Source organism: Homalodisca vitripennis, chromosome 2 (genome assembly GCF_021130785.1).
Source record: "Homalodisca vitripennis isolate AUS2020 chromosome 2, UT_GWSS_2.1, whole genome shotgun sequence".
Taxonomy (NCBI): domain Eukaryota; kingdom Metazoa; phylum Arthropoda; class Insecta; order Hemiptera; family Cicadellidae; genus Homalodisca; species Homalodisca vitripennis.
Window position 1 is genome coordinate 25,219,291 of NC_060208.1, and position 18,576 is coordinate 25,237,866.

At 31.6% G+C, this 18,576-nt stretch overlaps 1 protein-coding gene across 1 annotated transcript; it reads right to left on the reverse strand.

The window, feature by feature from the left end:
- Window positions 1–829: 829 nt before the first annotated feature.
- On the reverse strand, window positions 830–3,871 carry LOC124355563 (N66 matrix protein-like). Its single transcript, XM_046806726.1, has 2 exons — window positions 3,743–3,871; window positions 830–1,561 (listed from the first exon to the last, which is right to left on the reverse strand). The coding sequence occupies exons 1-2, from the start codon at window positions 3,785–3,787 to the stop codon at window positions 830–832; spliced, it is 777 nt and encodes a 258-aa protein (XP_046662682.1). The 5' UTR covers window positions 3,788–3,871.
- Between the last annotated feature and the right edge of the window lie 14,705 nt (window positions 3,872–18,576).

Below are 18,576 nucleotides of genomic sequence, written 5' to 3' on the forward strand. Positions count from 1 at the left end.
AGTAAAGATAAAGTACATACCTTAAATAGTTTTAATGAATAAGATGAGAATTATTCAAAACTATCAAGTGTTACCGTAATGTACGATACCTTGGTATAAGGTACATCCGTTGCACCACTCAAAACGTTGCATATTAAAATAACACTCCATATGGTATGACGATACTCAAGAAAGATAGCAGTCTATGAAATAATTAAGCTTGACTTAAATGGTTTGAAGTTGAATGGTCGTACTAAAAAGTACGATACGCCGAAACAATGAATAATTCTAATGAATCTTTACCATGTACATTACAAGCAAATTACAAATGCCAGTGATTTAATTGCGAATATTCTCAGGAAAAGTGATATAGCAGGTAAAGTTAAAACTGTATCTTCAGTTGCGGTTCTGTATAAAGCGGAAAGACACTACCTTGCTCAGTGCGCGCCCAACAAAGGCGATATTTAATTAAGCACTCTTCTTTGTGACTGGTACTTAATCAAGTTTCGTATTCTGTTTAAACTGAACATCACGCTTTGATATTTAATGGAGAAAGTGTAGGTGGTATAAATAGAAGTGTTTGAATTAAAATAGAATATTTGCTAATTATAGTACACACATACTTTTTATTAGGATTATCTTATTTTCCTTAAACTGAATATTTATTTTCAGATATCATTGTCATTACTTTGGTTCAGGTAAGGCTGGTAAGGATGTTGATTTCCGGAGAACAACTGGTCATAAGTAGGCCGGGGTCGGTCCAGTGGTCCAGGAGGGTCCTGCACTGACGGTCCTACACTAGTGTCTTGGGGGTTGGGTTGGTGGTTTCTGCACAGGGTAGAAGATACTGTCATCGTGTTCGTTTTGATTTCCCCGTTGTTCTGATCTTGTCCGTTATCATCGTTGTACTGCCCATTGTTTCCAGAATTCTGGCCTTGTCCATTGTTTCCGTTATACTTTTGACCTCCATTGTTACCATTGTAATTGTCCTTGTCCAGAGTTCCCATTGTACTGTCCTTGCCCATTGTTCCCATTGTACTGTCCATTGTTTCCAGTATTTTTGACCTTGTCCACCATTTCCATTATACTTTTGACCTCCATTATTACCATTGTATTGACCTTGCCCATTGTTCCCATTGTGTTCTTCATTGTTCCCACTATCTTGGTATTGGCCATTGTTACCGTTATACTGTTGACCTCCATTGTTTCCATTGTATTGTTTATACTTTCCACTTTTCTGTCCTTGGCCATTGTTGCCGTTATTCTTTTGACCTCCAGTGTTGCCATTGTATTGTCCTTGTCCAGTATTACCATTGTATTGTCCTTGTCCAGTATTACCATTGTATTGACCATTATTACCATTATAATTCTGTCCGCCATTGTTCTGCCCGTTGTTCTCACATTTTACGTTGTACGGCCAGTCACACACGTATGAAGTGGGGTTGTAAAAGAGGCCACTAGGACACGTGAACCTCACAGGCCGCCCGTTGTCACATTTGTAAAAGTGGCTGCAGGATTCCGGATCTGCACGAATGTAGTAGTTGCCGTCATTACAGTTAATCTTGGCAGTGGGCGAGGCAACCTACGAAACAAACTGATAATGTATGACACAATAAAACACTATTTCCCTTAATAAATACTTAATTGAAATGTACCATACTTATATTTATCCTTATAAAAGAATTCCTTAATAAATATAGTCATCATTTTACAATCTTGTCTTAATTTTTATTTGTGCTATTTTTTACTCTATAATTATTTACTTCATATATAACTGAAACGTATTAATACCAATTCAGGAACATAACTTAAACAAAACAATTCATGCTATAATAAGGTTAGCTGAAGAATTTCTTTGAAAATTACAAGATAACCGAGTAAAATCTGTCCATATAGGCATCTGTTTTAGAGCAATCACTTAAGGGGAAAAAAAAGTAGGAATAGTCGCTGATATCCTTGATTCATTGTTTAGTCATCATAATGATTTGATCATTATTTCATTGTTACTTTTATTTCGGCATGAGTTATCTGTTAACAGTGAAAACATATTCTTACCTAATACTTCATATTTCACGAAAACTATTTCACAGGGGTTAATAGTACACAATTTATAGGTGAGAGTTGAAAAACTAAATCGTAAATCAAAATAGCTTGCAGTAAAAAAAATATTTAGACTGTAATATTGAAACGGTCTCCTTTGTAGTTCCCATAAAATTTATCGAAGGAAACAAGCTGCAGCTACCCTCTAAGTAAGGGTTTTTTAATGGGTGCAATTTCAACTACAAAAAATGATGAATTTATAACAGTTAAAGAAATTTAGATTTCAATATGTCAAGAATAATGATGAAACATTTAACTAAGAATTCGTCTGATTTAATCCTGCTCGAGAAAATATTTGCACAGTGATTAAGTGATTTTTATTTGCAGACTTGCATAATTAGTATTTATAAAAAATACAAGGTGCAAGAATTATAATAACTTACTATATTTATCAAGTTTTATTGTATTTTGTTACAGACTGCCGTAACTTAGGAATGGATCATCTCGAAATGTGGTAAAACCTTTATTGCGCTAGAGCCCTCCCTGCTTTGATTTCTTTAGCTGTGTTAAAATAATTGACTTGTGCAAAATACCGTTCAGCAATGTTCCTTAGACCTCATCCCTAATATTTTTTCTATTGGATTACCTTAGATATACGGTTTACTAGCTTAGACGATTTTATAACAGAAATCAAAGATGTTAACTTGCATTCTTTGTGTGGTAATAACTATCAAATATTCTTCCTAAAAATGTACTAACAATAATGAAACCCAATTACAAATAAAAACTGTTTTCAATAAGTTTAACATTTTTAATAAACATTTTACTATTTTTAGTTTTTCGGTTTTTAGTGGTCTGTAACATATCAGAGGTCTTATATCGTCCCCTATAATATTCTACGGCACTTACTTAAAACTGACTTTGTCGCATGAATATGTGCTGTAAAATATTATTTTACAGCATTACAAGTTGTTTATATAATTATTGGACTTCTACTTTGATTTAATAACTTTTACTGATTCATAAATACGTATAATTCATTTCTTAGCTTAAACACCAAACTAAAAACTTTACTTAACAAGTGATATTTGGAACGAAAATTAATAATACAGTCACTTTATACATGCTTTTAAAAATAAAATGGGCATTAAATATGCAGATGAACCAAAGAACATAAATTCATCAGGCCACTAAGGGAGAACCCAGCCTCATTTATTTAAACAAATGAGTACTAGAAATTAAATTTAGTTTAATATTTACTTTTACCTTTTTCTTCTCTTCATTGAGCATCCACATTGTCAGTCATAGCCCATTCCTTTATCTCAGTTCTATTTCATCATTTGCATTTGAAGAAGGTGTACTCGTATAAGACCTTCAATTCTTCTGGATTTTAGACTTGTGGTTAAATGGTTTTTTCTTGGATTTAATAACGATAGTGACTAGGGAAATCATCGAGGTGTATGTTTTATTCTTACCAAATAGTAAAAGATATAAATAAGTCGTCTTTCATTTAAGGAGCTTTAGAATAAGTTACAATAATGTGCTTGGTAAAACTCATAGTGTAGTTATACAATCTGACACTATGATTATATAACTACTGTTTTACAAGGTATGTAGATATAAGAATTACCATTACGAAATATATTATGTGTATAATGTAAGCTAAACTTTACTTATAATATATTCTATAGATTTTGAGAAAATAAAAGTTATCAAGACTTACAGCCACCAGAAGAAGAAATATGCCACAGATTTGAGCAGCTGCCATGACGGAGTACTCGACGGACTGACACAACCTCTGACAATTGGCAAATGACACGCGTCATTCAGTGTCAAAGAGTTACAAGTTTACACACAAGAGAACAAGTCTTCGAAAACACACGGTAAACCTTGAGCAGTAGTGACATACCAATGTGTAAACACTATTCAAGGTTTCAGTAAAGAGGGCTTCTATTCTGAAGATTTATATCTCACAGATTGGAATTGCCCTTTCTTATAAATACCATGTCTACTGCTTTTAGACATTTTCAATTTGGACATTACAACATAAATAAAAAGTAGGAATAAGCTACACCATGTGTAGTAACGTGTTTCGCTGAGGCTGCATGCAACACGTCAAATCTATAATTCATTTTATTCTCGAGATGTTTTGCTGGACAGTTTGATAGACAAATCGTAAAGAATAAGTTGACAAAAACATGAAATCATTATTGTAGCAATAAAATGTGAAGACTAAGTTAATAAACCACAAGTTAAAATCTACATAAATATACGAAGTTTGTTAAAAAATCTGTGTTTTACTATTTTCGTGTTGCCATCATGGTTATCTATAGACACCCTTAGCAAACTCCCACGGAGTGACTTACACCATTATCGAACTTTGTGTTTCTCATATAGAAATTAAGATCGTCCATAGGTCAGTTTGTTTGAGATATCTTACAGACAGACAAAGAGAAATTACATTTGTCAGCCTCACGAGTATTTTGCTTCTTTAGCGAATAATGACTAAGCTCAAACATTCATAATTTAATGATTAGTTTATTGATATTTCTCTCACTTCGGGAACCGTAGTTTAAGTCCAAGGGTAAACACGAATTATAAAGGTAGGGGGAAATATTAATAATTAAATGAAAGACTGTCAAGAAACCACAAAATTTTAAATTTTGTTTTCATAAGAAGCACAAAAACGCAGTTGGCACAAAAGATAAATAGTAACAAAGAAAATTGAGAAAGGATTTCTCCTTGAACTGCTCTAAAATCTATTAAAGATTCTAAAATTTACCAGCTATCAGAAACAGGAAAAAACCCTTTCAGACATTTGTGAAAGTCTTTTAGCCTAAGCCTTTTTTTCTTTGCCTTTCTATCCAAAGCCGCAATCTGAGATTGCAAATCTGTTTCTTTCTCTAATATTTTTCTTCAATCATCTGTTTATAAAATTAAAATATGCTTACACATAATAAACATAAATAAAACTGATATATTATGATAATAATATAAAGCAAAACACGCATATTTAGGTAGTGAGATATAAACTGTTTACACTTACAACATTAATTCTTCATGTATATATCTAAGTTTACAAGAAGAATCGTGTTAATAATGATATGTTATTATTACCCTCTTATCCATAATACAAATTCTCTATAATACAATTTTTTTTTCATTCCTATAAATTAATTAGGGATGAAATTTGTTCTTTAAAATTATAACTTTTTAAAATTTACTTTACAATTTTCCTCTTCATTTCTCACTATCTTCACCGTCAGTTAAAAAAATTCCTACAAAATTTTACACGCAACTGCCCATATTTTGGTTTTAGGAAAAGCAATTCCAAATGTAAAAATATCTCTAATTTTCATTTGATTTTTGTACTGTACTTATATTCCCACTTTATTTGTAAAGGAAACATGATTCTCTTTAAGTTGCGTTAAGGAACCATTATGTTTTAAAATCTTAAAATTTTATTAAATTAACCATTGTATCTGATATGATGTTTCCATACAACTTACCTAAATATAGTAATACAAAATATTATAAATGCGATTGGCCTTTGTTTGTTTTTTTTTTATTCAGTCTGTGTGTACGTTCTATATAAAGACGTCACCAAGGAGCGTTGTAAATTTTGTATGATCACTATCTCTTGCACTTCTACGACTTTACTTAAAATGGTAAGTAACGGTGAAGTTAATGTATTGGTGTCATACTAAGATTGAAATTTGCAATATGAGTTTTATTAACAAACTAAACTGTAAAGAGCCTTTTTACTTTGATTTGATATTTAGGCTGAGAATACTTATAAATCTGGGAATATACGGGGAATGGCACGTCTTATACATACATTATTAATTCATCTGCTTGTCTGCCTGTAACATAAAAATTATTTTATTGATTGTAACCTAACTTTACGATGACCAAGACCCTTGGAAATTGAAACATAGCTCTAAAATGGATAACAGTGTAATAATATGCAATTTATTGTTTACGTAATAAATATTGCTTGCATATTCCTAAGGTATTGCCTTTAAAACAGAAGGACTTACTTCTTCATTCTGGAAAATAAAAGCGGCTTTTATTTGTTTGCATTAGGTTCATTTTTCGCAATGCAGTACAAAATGAACTAGCTTTGTTTCTGTTTGTGTACAGAAGACATAAGAGGAATTTTTTTTTAAATAAATAATTAACTTTTAAATCTATTTTTGCAGTCTTAACAAACATATTAATACATTTAAATCAGCCCACTACAAAGTTTATATGTTCTGGGCGCTTATTGAAATCTTTCCCATCAGATGATGACGAAACCAGATTTCTGTTTTGTGTGTGTTCGCCTGCATAAAAATGTGTGTCATTTTTGGAAACAAGTCAATGGGGGGTAATTAAAATTTGGCTTGAAGCTCCACCTATACTAAGTATTTACCTAAATTTAAAATGGTAAACATTGGTCCATTTAGAGACAATTCTCCAGGCCAGAATATTTGTTCACTATGGTATTAACGCGAAAGCCTTCCCTGTTTTAAGAAATCTTGGTGTATTTGACCTGGATATATAATATTACACCAGTTTACTTGCGGCTTTGCACGCAATTTCTTAGGTGTTGCACCTGTATGATCACTTCTGGGTTCGTGTTAATTATATTTACGACGAAAGTATTGAGTTAACCTTCTTTTCACGACCAAGACAATATGTTAAAAAGTGTATATTTGAAGTCATTGTAATCTACTCCGATCTTTGTATTTTCGTTTCCATAGCTGATTTTGTCCTCTTTCTCAAGCAAGAAAATATATATACATACACAAGCCCTGAGTAGCCTACTTCTGCCAAAAGACTACTACTTTGGGTTTCATAACAGTTCTATAAATGTATAGTAAAAGTTATATTACACTGCCTCTTATATCTGCAATGCTAGCAGTTACCTGTTCCTTTGCACGCAATTTAGTAGGCGATGCACGTGTTGCCAACCTGTGGTTCGAGTAAATTATAATTCCGACGCCTATGTTGAATTTACCTTTTTGCCACGATCAATAAAATACCGCAAAAGATTCATAATTACGGTAATTGTAAATTTACTTCGTTCTTAGAATGTTTTGTTTCGTAGCTGATTTCATGTGTTTTATGACTGCGAAAATATACGAAATATTATTACGGATCAGAGAAGCCTACTTCTGTCAAAAGTACAAACTAAATGGGGTTTATATAAGTCTTTAAATTAATGGTAAAGGTTTTTAAAATACTTTAGGAACATATAGAGCTGGAGAAGGTACTTTAGATCAAAAGCAAAGTCGAGCGAAATTGCACAATGCATAGTTATTATGGATTGATTTAAAGGAGTCTTCTGATTCAAATTCTGACTTTTCTTATGTTTTATAATACTAATCTAAGGTAGGTTAGTATTTACGTAATCACTAAAATCTAAATCGGGTTAAAAAAAATTATGGTTATTCTTTTGAAAATGTACAACATTATAAATGTAAACAAATATAAAATAATAAAACAATGTTTGCACAGAACATTTGATTACATTTGACAGGCTCATTTGAATATTATTACACAACTTCAGAGACCAAAATGGTATTGTTTGCTGCTTGCTTTAAAGACCAGCGGGGTGTTGCCAGAAGGTATCTAAGAAATAATAAGTGGCCTATATTTATTTCAGGAACCCAAGGCTTGTCCACACAAAATTTCATTACAATCGGTTATGTAGTTACGCGGTGAAAACAAATCAACAAAAAAAAGACACTATCGCAATTATAATACTAATAAGATGATAATTTAATAGCATTGATATTTTATACGCACTTAATCAGGTAGATAATAATTTACATAATGTATCTACAGTAACTGAATCCGCAACGGTAATTTATGAAGAATATTAATTTAAAACCCCAAACGAAGGATGAAACAAAAGGACTTAGAAAATTTTTATATGTAAGTAATAAAGTGTTTACAGTAATGTCGGACTAATTCATCCAAAGCAAGTAGATTAAAAATAAGACATGCCGCATCCATATACGCAGGGAAACTTCCTACTCTTAGTCACAAACACAGCTTTAATGCAAAAATGTTGCTTTTAGTATTGGTATACCATTCATTAACACTTTTTCAAATATCATTGAAAATATTATGACAAAATAATTGACTGCCATTATTAATCATGATGAGGTTGGAGCCAAATTGATCAATTTGCATCCTCTCAGTTTACGGCAGGAACACAGGGAAAAGATTGTTTAAAAAGAAATATAAATAATTTCTACAGGGGAACATTCTTTTAAGACACTGACATATTTTAATTTTTAATTATGCTTTAAATTTTGTTACTGTATTTTGGTTTTAACTATTTTAAAAATTAATAATAATTTTACAGTTTTTTAAATAAAACTGCTAATTAGTAGACAGTATTAAGTTTAATTTTTGACGTAACCTGTACTGGTTGTATATATTTAAATGCACATGTCACGTTATATATAAATATATGTATAAATATTACATTAAACCTATTTGGGCTTTAAACATACCGTAGAATTAACCCCCCCCCACCCCCCCCCCCCCCCACCCCCCCCCCCCCCCACCCCCCCCCCCCCCCACCCCCCCCCCCCCCCACCCCCCCCCCCCCCCACCCCCCCCCCATGTGCCTAACACAAAGATAATATATATCAATATGCATGAATGGTTTTTTCCATTGTATAGAAGAATAAGGAAATCCCTAATTGCAATTATTTTGTATAAGACTTTACCCAGCTTCTACTGTAGATACAATATTCAGTATGGGTAATTTTGGGAGTAAATATTACTTCCAGTTGAGATCATATGATAAGGATAGTGGCCTCTATACCTCAGTCATTTCACCGTGGAAGAAGATGAGGCTAACTCTGTTCTATCTTATCCTAGCCAAACAATGCTGGAGAAACCATACTTCCTCGTGTTTAGGTTTCGATTACTTGGTTCTCGATACTTTGACTGGTTGTTAATAAATGTGCGGGAAACATTGTTCTCATGAACTTATAGTCCGCTTTAACAAATTACTAAGAAGACGTATTTCAGTGTTATCAGACTTTCTCTGAGACGTACACACGTCCCACTTAATATCAAACATATGTTTCATTGTACATAGACCAGATGCCGCACTGCACACTGTACGAGTTTACATTCTCTTTGAACTGGCATCCGTCAAAGCAAACAGCTTCTACCACCCTATAGGTGAGTTATCAGTTGAATAAATGAATTCACAAAGAATAAAAACCCTTTCAACTGTAGCTTTATTTTTTTTATAATCGAGTATACTTTATATCCAAATTTTTAACCTTACAGGAAAAACGGAAATTGCTGTTAATTGTTATATTAAAAACCTTGAATTTGTTACGCTATAAAGCAGCTGTAGATACAAGATACTGTAGGTACAAGTAAAATATTTCTTTAAATACACTTGAAAGTTACACTAAAATACTATTTTTAAACATAGTCGCAATACTAATGTATGCACTTATCAGAGTGGTGAAGTAGTTTTTAAATTCCTGGGTTATAAAATTCTAATTGAACTAGGTATTCAAGGTTAACCCTCTCATGGTTCTACTAGTCATCAAAACGCTGCTTCGCAAGCCAGCCAGGTCTTCATTGCTGGATAATGGTAATAGTCGGCATCAGTCACATATCACAATAAAAATTTGAGGAAATAAGGTGAAGTCTTCTCTTTTTTAGAGACAACTTCATTGGTCACACATTTCTATAGTGATATGTTTATAAGATTGTAGTCAGTTTGTTCGAAAACTTACTTATTCTGTAACTTTGTCGTCGCTAGGAGAACCTTGCTAAAAGCTGGTCCCTGTCCTTTACCATTTTCGCGTTTTGAACACAATCCGGAAGCCGCTCAAAACTTTTTTAGTTAAACCGCAGTAGAAAAAATAGTTATATGGATTCTGAGATTTTGGTTGCAGTACCCTCGTGAAATAAATAACTGCTATACATTTGTAAATATAAATATTTAAAATTGTTTCATAATTTTAAGGCGTATTTTGATTATTATAAAATTATATTTTAGGCTGTGTGAAGTAATTTATATTTTTATAAAATCAACAGTTTTTTAACAGAATTTACTTACAAAGAAGAATTTTAATTAAAAATCGTTTAAACTATTTTATCAGAACACTGGCCTAATTAGCCACATCCGAAAAAAATAATTGTACTTTATTTTAATGCGTTAAATAAACAGGTTTACCATTCGCATCAACGTTAATTATAAACAATTAACCTTTTTATTTTATGCACCTTATTTTAAATAATACTAAAGTATACTCGTAATGGTTAAGAAAAAAATGAAATCTTGTTATTTATTATAGCGGTATTGTATACGGCGTTTATATTACAATTTCTATTACAAATCAACGAAATTTTATCGTTTTATCTGCTGTCATACCGGTCTGTAATAGCCGCCGTGCCGCGCCAGACCACAGTTGTGTGATGTGGCAACGTCGCGCGCGGCCGTTCTCTGTTGGACGTAAACATCTGCACGCTTTTGTGCTGCCGGACTAATTAAAACTCTGACTGTAAGCCGTACATAGTACAAACAGTCCAAACAAGCCACCCACACTCTCTATAGACTAAAATATATATATATATATATATATATATATATATATATATATATATATATATAGGAGAAAACTTACTGGACACAATTATGTAGACATTCACTAAGTTCTCTCGCCACACGTAGGCCTAGTCTGCTGCACTCTTACCCCACGTTATGTTACGTTTATTGTTACATCAGAATGATTGTACACTTTTTTATCGTAATCTGGCTTAGTTTGTTAATTTTAACATACCTTTTGTTTATGTATTAGGTTAGTTATCTATCTGAAGAAGAGATATATAACTATAGATAGATTTCAGATCTTGAAACGTAGTGTTACTGATCCTTGTGTCAGTGAACGATGTCAGAAAGTGTCCGGACAACTGTTTCCTTAAATTTCCTTCCATTGTTAAAAACAAACTTTAAACAAATAATTATTCATATTTTGGTAACAATGAAACCAATTAATCGCACGCCATACTTTATGTCAGAGTAGCAAACTACACAGTGAACAATATCTAGAACCCAGAGTCCCGGAGAGTAATTATCAATGGAGGGTTGTTTACCCATGTTCAATGTCGATGTGGATATAGTAGAGATGGAGTTATATATTAAACAGATACCTCTTGGTTTTAAGTAAAGAAAGGGGTTTTGCTTATTTTAAGGTTGACTGCACAATAACCCGCATGTTAGGTACTTTATTTTGACCTTTGTTACTAATTCCAAAACTTGGTTTTCTTAAAAAAATATGTTTAAAATCATTTAACATAAAATTTTGAACTACACAGAATAATTCCATATTCCGTCCTTACTACTTTTCTTCAATAATCTAGGTCAAAACACGCAGTAAATATTATCATTTTAAAATTGACATTGGAAGTTCAGGGAAACTTTTAAGCTTTTACGAAGCCAAACCATCCGACGAAGGAACTTAATCAAACGTGTTGATATATTACTGGAAAAATGTATATTATGTACCTTCACAATATACTGTTTCTTTATTAATTAATGTAATGTGTGTTACTTCGTTACCAACATGGTTACCATAAGACCTATTTAAACAGAGCGACGTTTTTAACAGAATTCAACACTCCTAACAGATTGAAGCGTACCTTTTTTTGTAGGTAGAGATAGTAAAGGAAGAATTTCAATTCAAAATTTAACGCTCAGGTAGTAGTAATCGGTTGTTTTTTATTAGATTTTAATGAAACAACCACTGTTAGATTTATAATAAAGTTTTACAGCATTTTATTATACTTGTAAAATTTTCGTACAGGGTATCGATTTTGCGGAATTTAACACCAAAATTTATGATTGGTTGCCATTTTGAAACGGGTAAAGACAATTTGTTCATATTTTTTTTCTCAAATGGGTGTACAAAAGGTCAACACAACTGAAAAGTTGCATAACTTTATCTTTACTGGTATAAAAGATATAACTTTTTTGGGGAAAATCACATACATACAGATAGACGGAAAACTAAAGGCTTTAGGACATACCTCAATATGAAGTTTTTTGCTCATTTTCATGTCTAGAACAAAATACTACAATATTGGAACACCTTTAGTAAACACCCTGTATAACTGTGAATATTATTATTTGATATTACATTATATACTGTAGTGACTGTGATAATACTTGACTTCATCACAGATTTTTTTTCAATTTACACTACAGTACAACCTACCGATGGAATAAAAAAAGGCCAACACCCCTATATATCGTTGGCATGCAATATTGATGGAGTTTTTGACGTTTTTCACTGGTTGGAACTGTCAATACACTTTATTGGAAAAAAAGTAATTTGACAGTCAGATGTTTCAACTTTTACAAACGTGCTGACATCGCCACTTTACAACTGTTCTCATAAAAAAAACCTAAATAGAACTGGCAATATTATAAACCTTCTTAGTGTTGTATTTTTTAGTTGTAGGTAGAATAATAATTTTCCAAAATAACGCACGGGCGCCTGCGTGCGTGTTTTTTTTAGTAGAGACCGATTGCCTTTTTAGTCTTATTTTTCCGTTTTCATCGGCCACTGGCATGCGCAAGGATCTTATCATACAGAATGACACATACGAACTCAAATTCGTTATTTACCTACAAGTGAACATTTCATTATAAGTAAATAATATCTAACTAATTGAAATATGATTTGAGTGAACTATTTCCTTATAGTATAAGAAAACTTGACAATACCATGTGCATTTTTCGTACTCTATTCACAACATACATTTCCTAACAGATTACATATATAACAAAATTTAATATATTATCCTATTTTATATTGTGCGCAAGCTTGATGATTCCTCTGCTTTCTTTATTGCGTTATTTCACAACTAGCAGGAAGCTCTTTGTTAGCAGTTTATTTATGGGCTCTGAAAAATAAAATTGGTGATATATGTTTTGATGTCACTGTATAAACAAATCTTAGGCAAAAGGACACATTTTGATAGAAATATTTCTTTAAACAGTAGTTTTTACCAACAGCTAACGTATGTTTTTAAAATGTTTATAAAGATTTTACTTACTTGGAAAATGTGTATTGTTAGATTCTTAATTAATAAAAACTAATAGTAATATTACGAAACGTATCTGTACGTACTGAAACAAAAATGATAATGTTAAATATCAATTTCAAAATATGTAAACGCTTCCAGAATAAAATCAGGATTCAAATTTCTTAAGCTGCATTGCTTAAAAAGAAATATATTTTACTCCCCTCAGTAATATGTATATATACACGAGGTGTTTGAAAAGTCTGGGTACGGCTTAATATTTTACAAACCATAGCAGATAACATCTATAAACTTGTCACAGTGTCATATGGCTATGTAAACTATTTTTCCTTACTATTACCATGACATGCCAACCATGGGAGGACGGCCCCACAGAGGAAAACATGGAAATCTTAAGTGAAAGCATGGGTCGAGTGATACCTCATTTGAAAGAGCTCACTTAGTAGAGTTGAATGCCGCAAACCGAATCTCAAAAGGTTTATCCAATCCAAAATGGCGGATCCAACCAATGGTTTCACTGATTATTATTTATGAAAAATAACAACAACAAAAAACTCTTAAACTCGACCCATGCTTTCATTTAAGATTTCCATATATATATTATAACCTTAATGGGTTTAAGAGAAAAACTAGTATTAGTAAATGATTATAATAATGTTATAATTATATCATAAAACCTTTTACATTCAAGAATAACTAGTAGTACTCATCTCCCTAGTTATACTTAAATAATAATAAGAACATGAATAATGCTATAGTTAGTAGTTTTCTCGTGGTTATGCAATAAACAATTTCAATGCAATAATAAAATTATTTTTGGTTATTACGAAATACGAAATTAGTAAGTGTTTATTTAACTAATAATTATCTATTAATCAAATGAACCTACAACTAAATTATAGGTTATTTAAATATCTAAATTATATCCATTATTCATTGGGACTGCACTATTTCTAACTTATATCGTATGTTCTAATATGTCAATACCTACGTATGGACGGACAGGCAACTGAGTGTTACAACACAATAGGGGTCGTGTTGCAAGCTCATACGACTCACATCTTTGAAAGGTTTCAGTGCTATTCTAGGTGTACATAAAAATTCAACGCAACAATTCCTAAGACACTGCGAAATTCAACTTAAATTACTATCATGTATGTAGCTATGTTTTAGCCATGCAACATGTGCCGTTGAAAAAATATATGGTCCCTCTTAATTCTCACTAGTCATCCATTTGGAAAGCAGATTCATCAGAAGTCATGAAGTAAATCGATTAAAAGACGAATATTTTACATTAAAACTTAAGGTGTAAAGTTTGACATCAACTAAAAACACATACGTATGGTGACTTATCTGGGCAAAAGGTAAGACTGATATTTGGAAACAAAGTTTTACATCGAAGGCATACAACGTAATGTACAATCAGGTGCTCAATTCATAATCTCAGCTCCTACGCTTGATTACTATAAGATTATGCAAATAATAATGCTAAGTTACTATAGGTTTTGAGGTGAGTACTGTATGCAACCACTTTGAATATTGTTAATATCTAGGTATTCCATTAGTTTTCTTCTACGGGTTGAATATAAATAAAGCGTTCAAACTTTTATAAAATATTCTGACAATAATACATATTGCATGATTTTTTTAGAATCAGTCTGAAAATAACTTATCTTTTTTTAACTCGTGAAAAAATTTCAATTGCAGCACAATAAGGAAACCCTGACTTAGAGTTTTACTAGATAACTTTGATAAGACCTTTAATTTTATACAAGACAAGTAATATTTTTACCAAAGAGTAATGATAAAACGTGTCACATCTACAGAGAGTAAAGTAATAAAGTTGCTCCACAATTTCATTATACATCCAAGCCTTCACCGCAACAGCGGGACAAGGTCAATAAAGTTTCGTTACAAGCTTCATTACACAGACTCTTCCTGTACACTGTACAGGAAAACAACAATGTAAATTGTTGCTGCATTTGTTGTGCCAGTTACGCTGTCAGTCATTATTTGGATATTTTATCAATTATTGAGTTAAATCTGGTTTTATAGTTCCATCATATACTATCTACTATCTAGCCTAAAATTCCATATTGAAATAATTTTCTTTTTGTGAGTCGCCGAACTGTAAACTCACTGGCTCTTAATTGAATTTTGCACAAAAACGACGACGCCAGTATGAAATCTCGTTAATCTTATTATTTTTTTCCCTTATAAAAAACATTTTACTGCAAGATAATGTTATATCTATCAATACGTATTACATGTTGATATATAAAATAATTTATTTTAATTTTTTCTATTATTCTATTATTTTTTGTTGCCGCCAAATTTGCACATGAGATATATGCAAAGATATTTACTATAGTTCCGCCAAATACAATAGAATGATATGCAATATCATTGATTCAGTGTTCCTCAAATAGAAATCTCAACATGTATCTCCTTCATGCAACATCTAAGTACATAGATCAGTTTGTTTTCAAGATACCTTGCGGACTGACAGGAAAAGTAACAGATACAGACAGACAGATAGACAGACAGAAATTAAACTTTTTAGCCCCTCGAGTGGTAGGCTTCGCTAAAGCTCAGACAATTGTAGTAACATGGTTTTATTTTAATGATCATAAAGTGTTCAGTTACTTTTAATCTAATCAGATATGTTAAAAAAATATTATGACAAAATAACGATGTTAATAACCTTGTTAAGTAGGATGTACTAACAAAATATCGCGTATATACAAGTAAATAAATAAATAAAAACGTCTTTATTTCTTAAGCGTTTCTCGGCACATAACTGTTTTTCAGAACAACTTGCGTCAAATGGCATATGCGTAATAAATACTTAACAACTAAATAACAATAACATGCATAACAACACACAAACTATAGAAAATATTTTAATACCGTTAAAACGCTGTGAATAATTCGTTTTAAGGCAAGGAACAAAAATAAAAATTAGGTTATAAAATAAAATATATATGAAAAATATAAATATTCTAAACGTACAAACTAATACGAAAAATCACTACTTAACATGCAAATCCTCTAGTAACATCTTAGTTGAAGCTGTTGTATAATTTTCTTTCTAAATATGCTAACAGCATAAGACTTTAAGGTGTCAGGGGGGTCGTTATACAGTGTAGTCCAAAGTATATGAAGCTCTTGAGGAAAGTGAAGTCTTCGGTCTTGGCAGGTGCTCTTCATAAGTAAAATAAATTTAATTCATAAATCATTGAACTCATACTATTTACTGATAAGTATTATAATTTTACGAAGTATATAGAATCGTATACAGATTCATGAACAAGCCGATAACGTAATTTGGAATTATCGATTCATTTGAAACCATCCCAATTAATGAAATTTTACAGACTAAAACTCTCCCTGGAAGCTTATTACCACATTGTAAACACATTATTGACCTATGCTTTAAAGTCAATATACCAGGTTATTTTTATGACACTTAGTACATAAAATGTGACAGTCCAGTAATGCACATACAATGGCCACCGGTCTACATAATGCACTGCTCTCCACGGAAACTGCGATGGCCAACCATTGAATAATATAACAGTAATATCAGGCGACATTTCCCGATGCCACCAAACAGAATTTTTGAATATTGTACGAGACAATTCATTACAGAATGTTTGCTTTTATGTCATCCTTTACCAAACATACATTTGTTTATTTCAATATGATATTACATATTTTTTTATCTTATTATAGTACTTCTTGCAGTGGAAAAATATCAGTATAATTCGTTACACTGTTTAAAAGGTTTGTAGCTTTTTGTAGACGTTACTTCTTGAAGTATATAAGGCTTTATTAATTAAGTACTAATCTATACTTTCTAAACACAATTAGAATTCTTGAGAAATTTAGATTCAATGGAATGAAAATCTAGTTACATCGTTTAGTCCTAGTGCTGAAATTTGATAAGTAGGTGTTAGCGTCTATGTCTACAAGTCATTGTAATCATTTACAATTATTTCGTCTTTGTAGAAAATGAATGCATCCTCAATAGTCGGCAGCGTATCTCCTTCCTTTCAGATTTTTACTGGTCTGTCGTCAGATTGGAATAGTATCAGTATACATAATCGTATTCGTATTCTTCTCTCCATAATCTTATCCATCTCTGCATTATCCATCCATACATTAATAGGGCGGTCCAATATTTTTTGAGAAAAATTAAATTATTTAATTTTCTCAAAAAAATATTTTTGACACCAGATCTATTACTTTGTATTCGATTTGCAATGGAAATGCGCTGGCTTGTTTTTCTCAGACTATGATGTGGCCTCAGATCGTTGGGTATAGTGCAATGTCGTTTGTGCCTTCGTTTTGCGTCGTCTGGACGGTGTCTATGTGAATTTATTCTTCTGTCACTTGTAAATATGTTAGGGTAAAAAGATTCTATAAACCCAATTTTAAGTATCATTCGAGTGCACATAAATATTTTTGTTTTAATTAAATTGAACTTAATATTAACTTTTAAATAACATCTTCCCAGTACTTATTGCTTTTCGTTTGTAGTAAAACTTTTATATCGAGCACTGCATCATTAATGTTTTTACAATTTTAAAGTTAAAAACATACATCTGCTAATATTTATACCTGTATCACAATAATATATTATGAACATTAACATAAATGCAGAATCAATTGAAAAAGAAACTTCAAAGTGTTTATTTGTAATTTTCTAAAGTTTCTATACCAATGAGGACGATTTGTACGCTAACTTCAACAAGTATAAAAAACATCTAAACATTTAAGATATTAACCTGAATTTATATCAAACTTCGTCTAAAGTAGTTTATTAGATGTTGTTTAGTTATATCCTGAAAGACACCGATACATCATCCCATATTTTACTATTAAAGTATTAGTGCGCTTGGTGTGGGCGTGATATTTATTCGTGCACATTTAATTAAACACTACTGCATTTGTTTCTGACTAGAAAACAAACGGACGTGACCCAAGAAAAATGAGTAAACAAGTAAGACTGTTTGTAGTGTAATACGAGTTGATTTTAAAGTAAATAATACTTAATAATTTGTTTCCACACGTGGTTTCTTGTAGCTCAGTTGCCGTGTTAGGCCAACTGTTGCTTCGGCGTTAAAGTTAATAAAATCCAACTGTTATGCTCACAGTTTTACTCATAATAGTTGGGCGTTTTATCTGAATATGTCCTCAAAATGATATTACAATCACGTTTATGCTCTCTCAGCGTACTCTAAAATAATAAATAAAAACAGATTTATAAAGTAATAATACTTATTTTTATAATGCATTTAAACAACACTTTAAGCAAAATTCACAATTAAATGTTTCTTTGCATTAAATATAGGCTATAGACTGACATTTTGTTTATATTTCTGTAGCATACATTATACAAATTGTGGGTGAATTTTAATAATTGGTAACGCATGTGTACGCCGTAAAAGTTGAAAATTAAATACACAGCACTCC

Excerpts from the sequence above, each read along its gene's own strand:
- LOC124355563 (XM_046806726.1), bottom strand. The coding sequence starts at position 3,787 with ATGGCAGCTGCTCAAATCTGTGGCATATTTCTTCTTCTGGTGGCT. Across the intron at positions 1,562-3,742 it reads TATTTCTTCTTCTGGTGGCT|GTTGCCTCGCCCACTGCCAA; the intron begins GTAAGTCTTGAT and ends TTTGTTTCGTAG.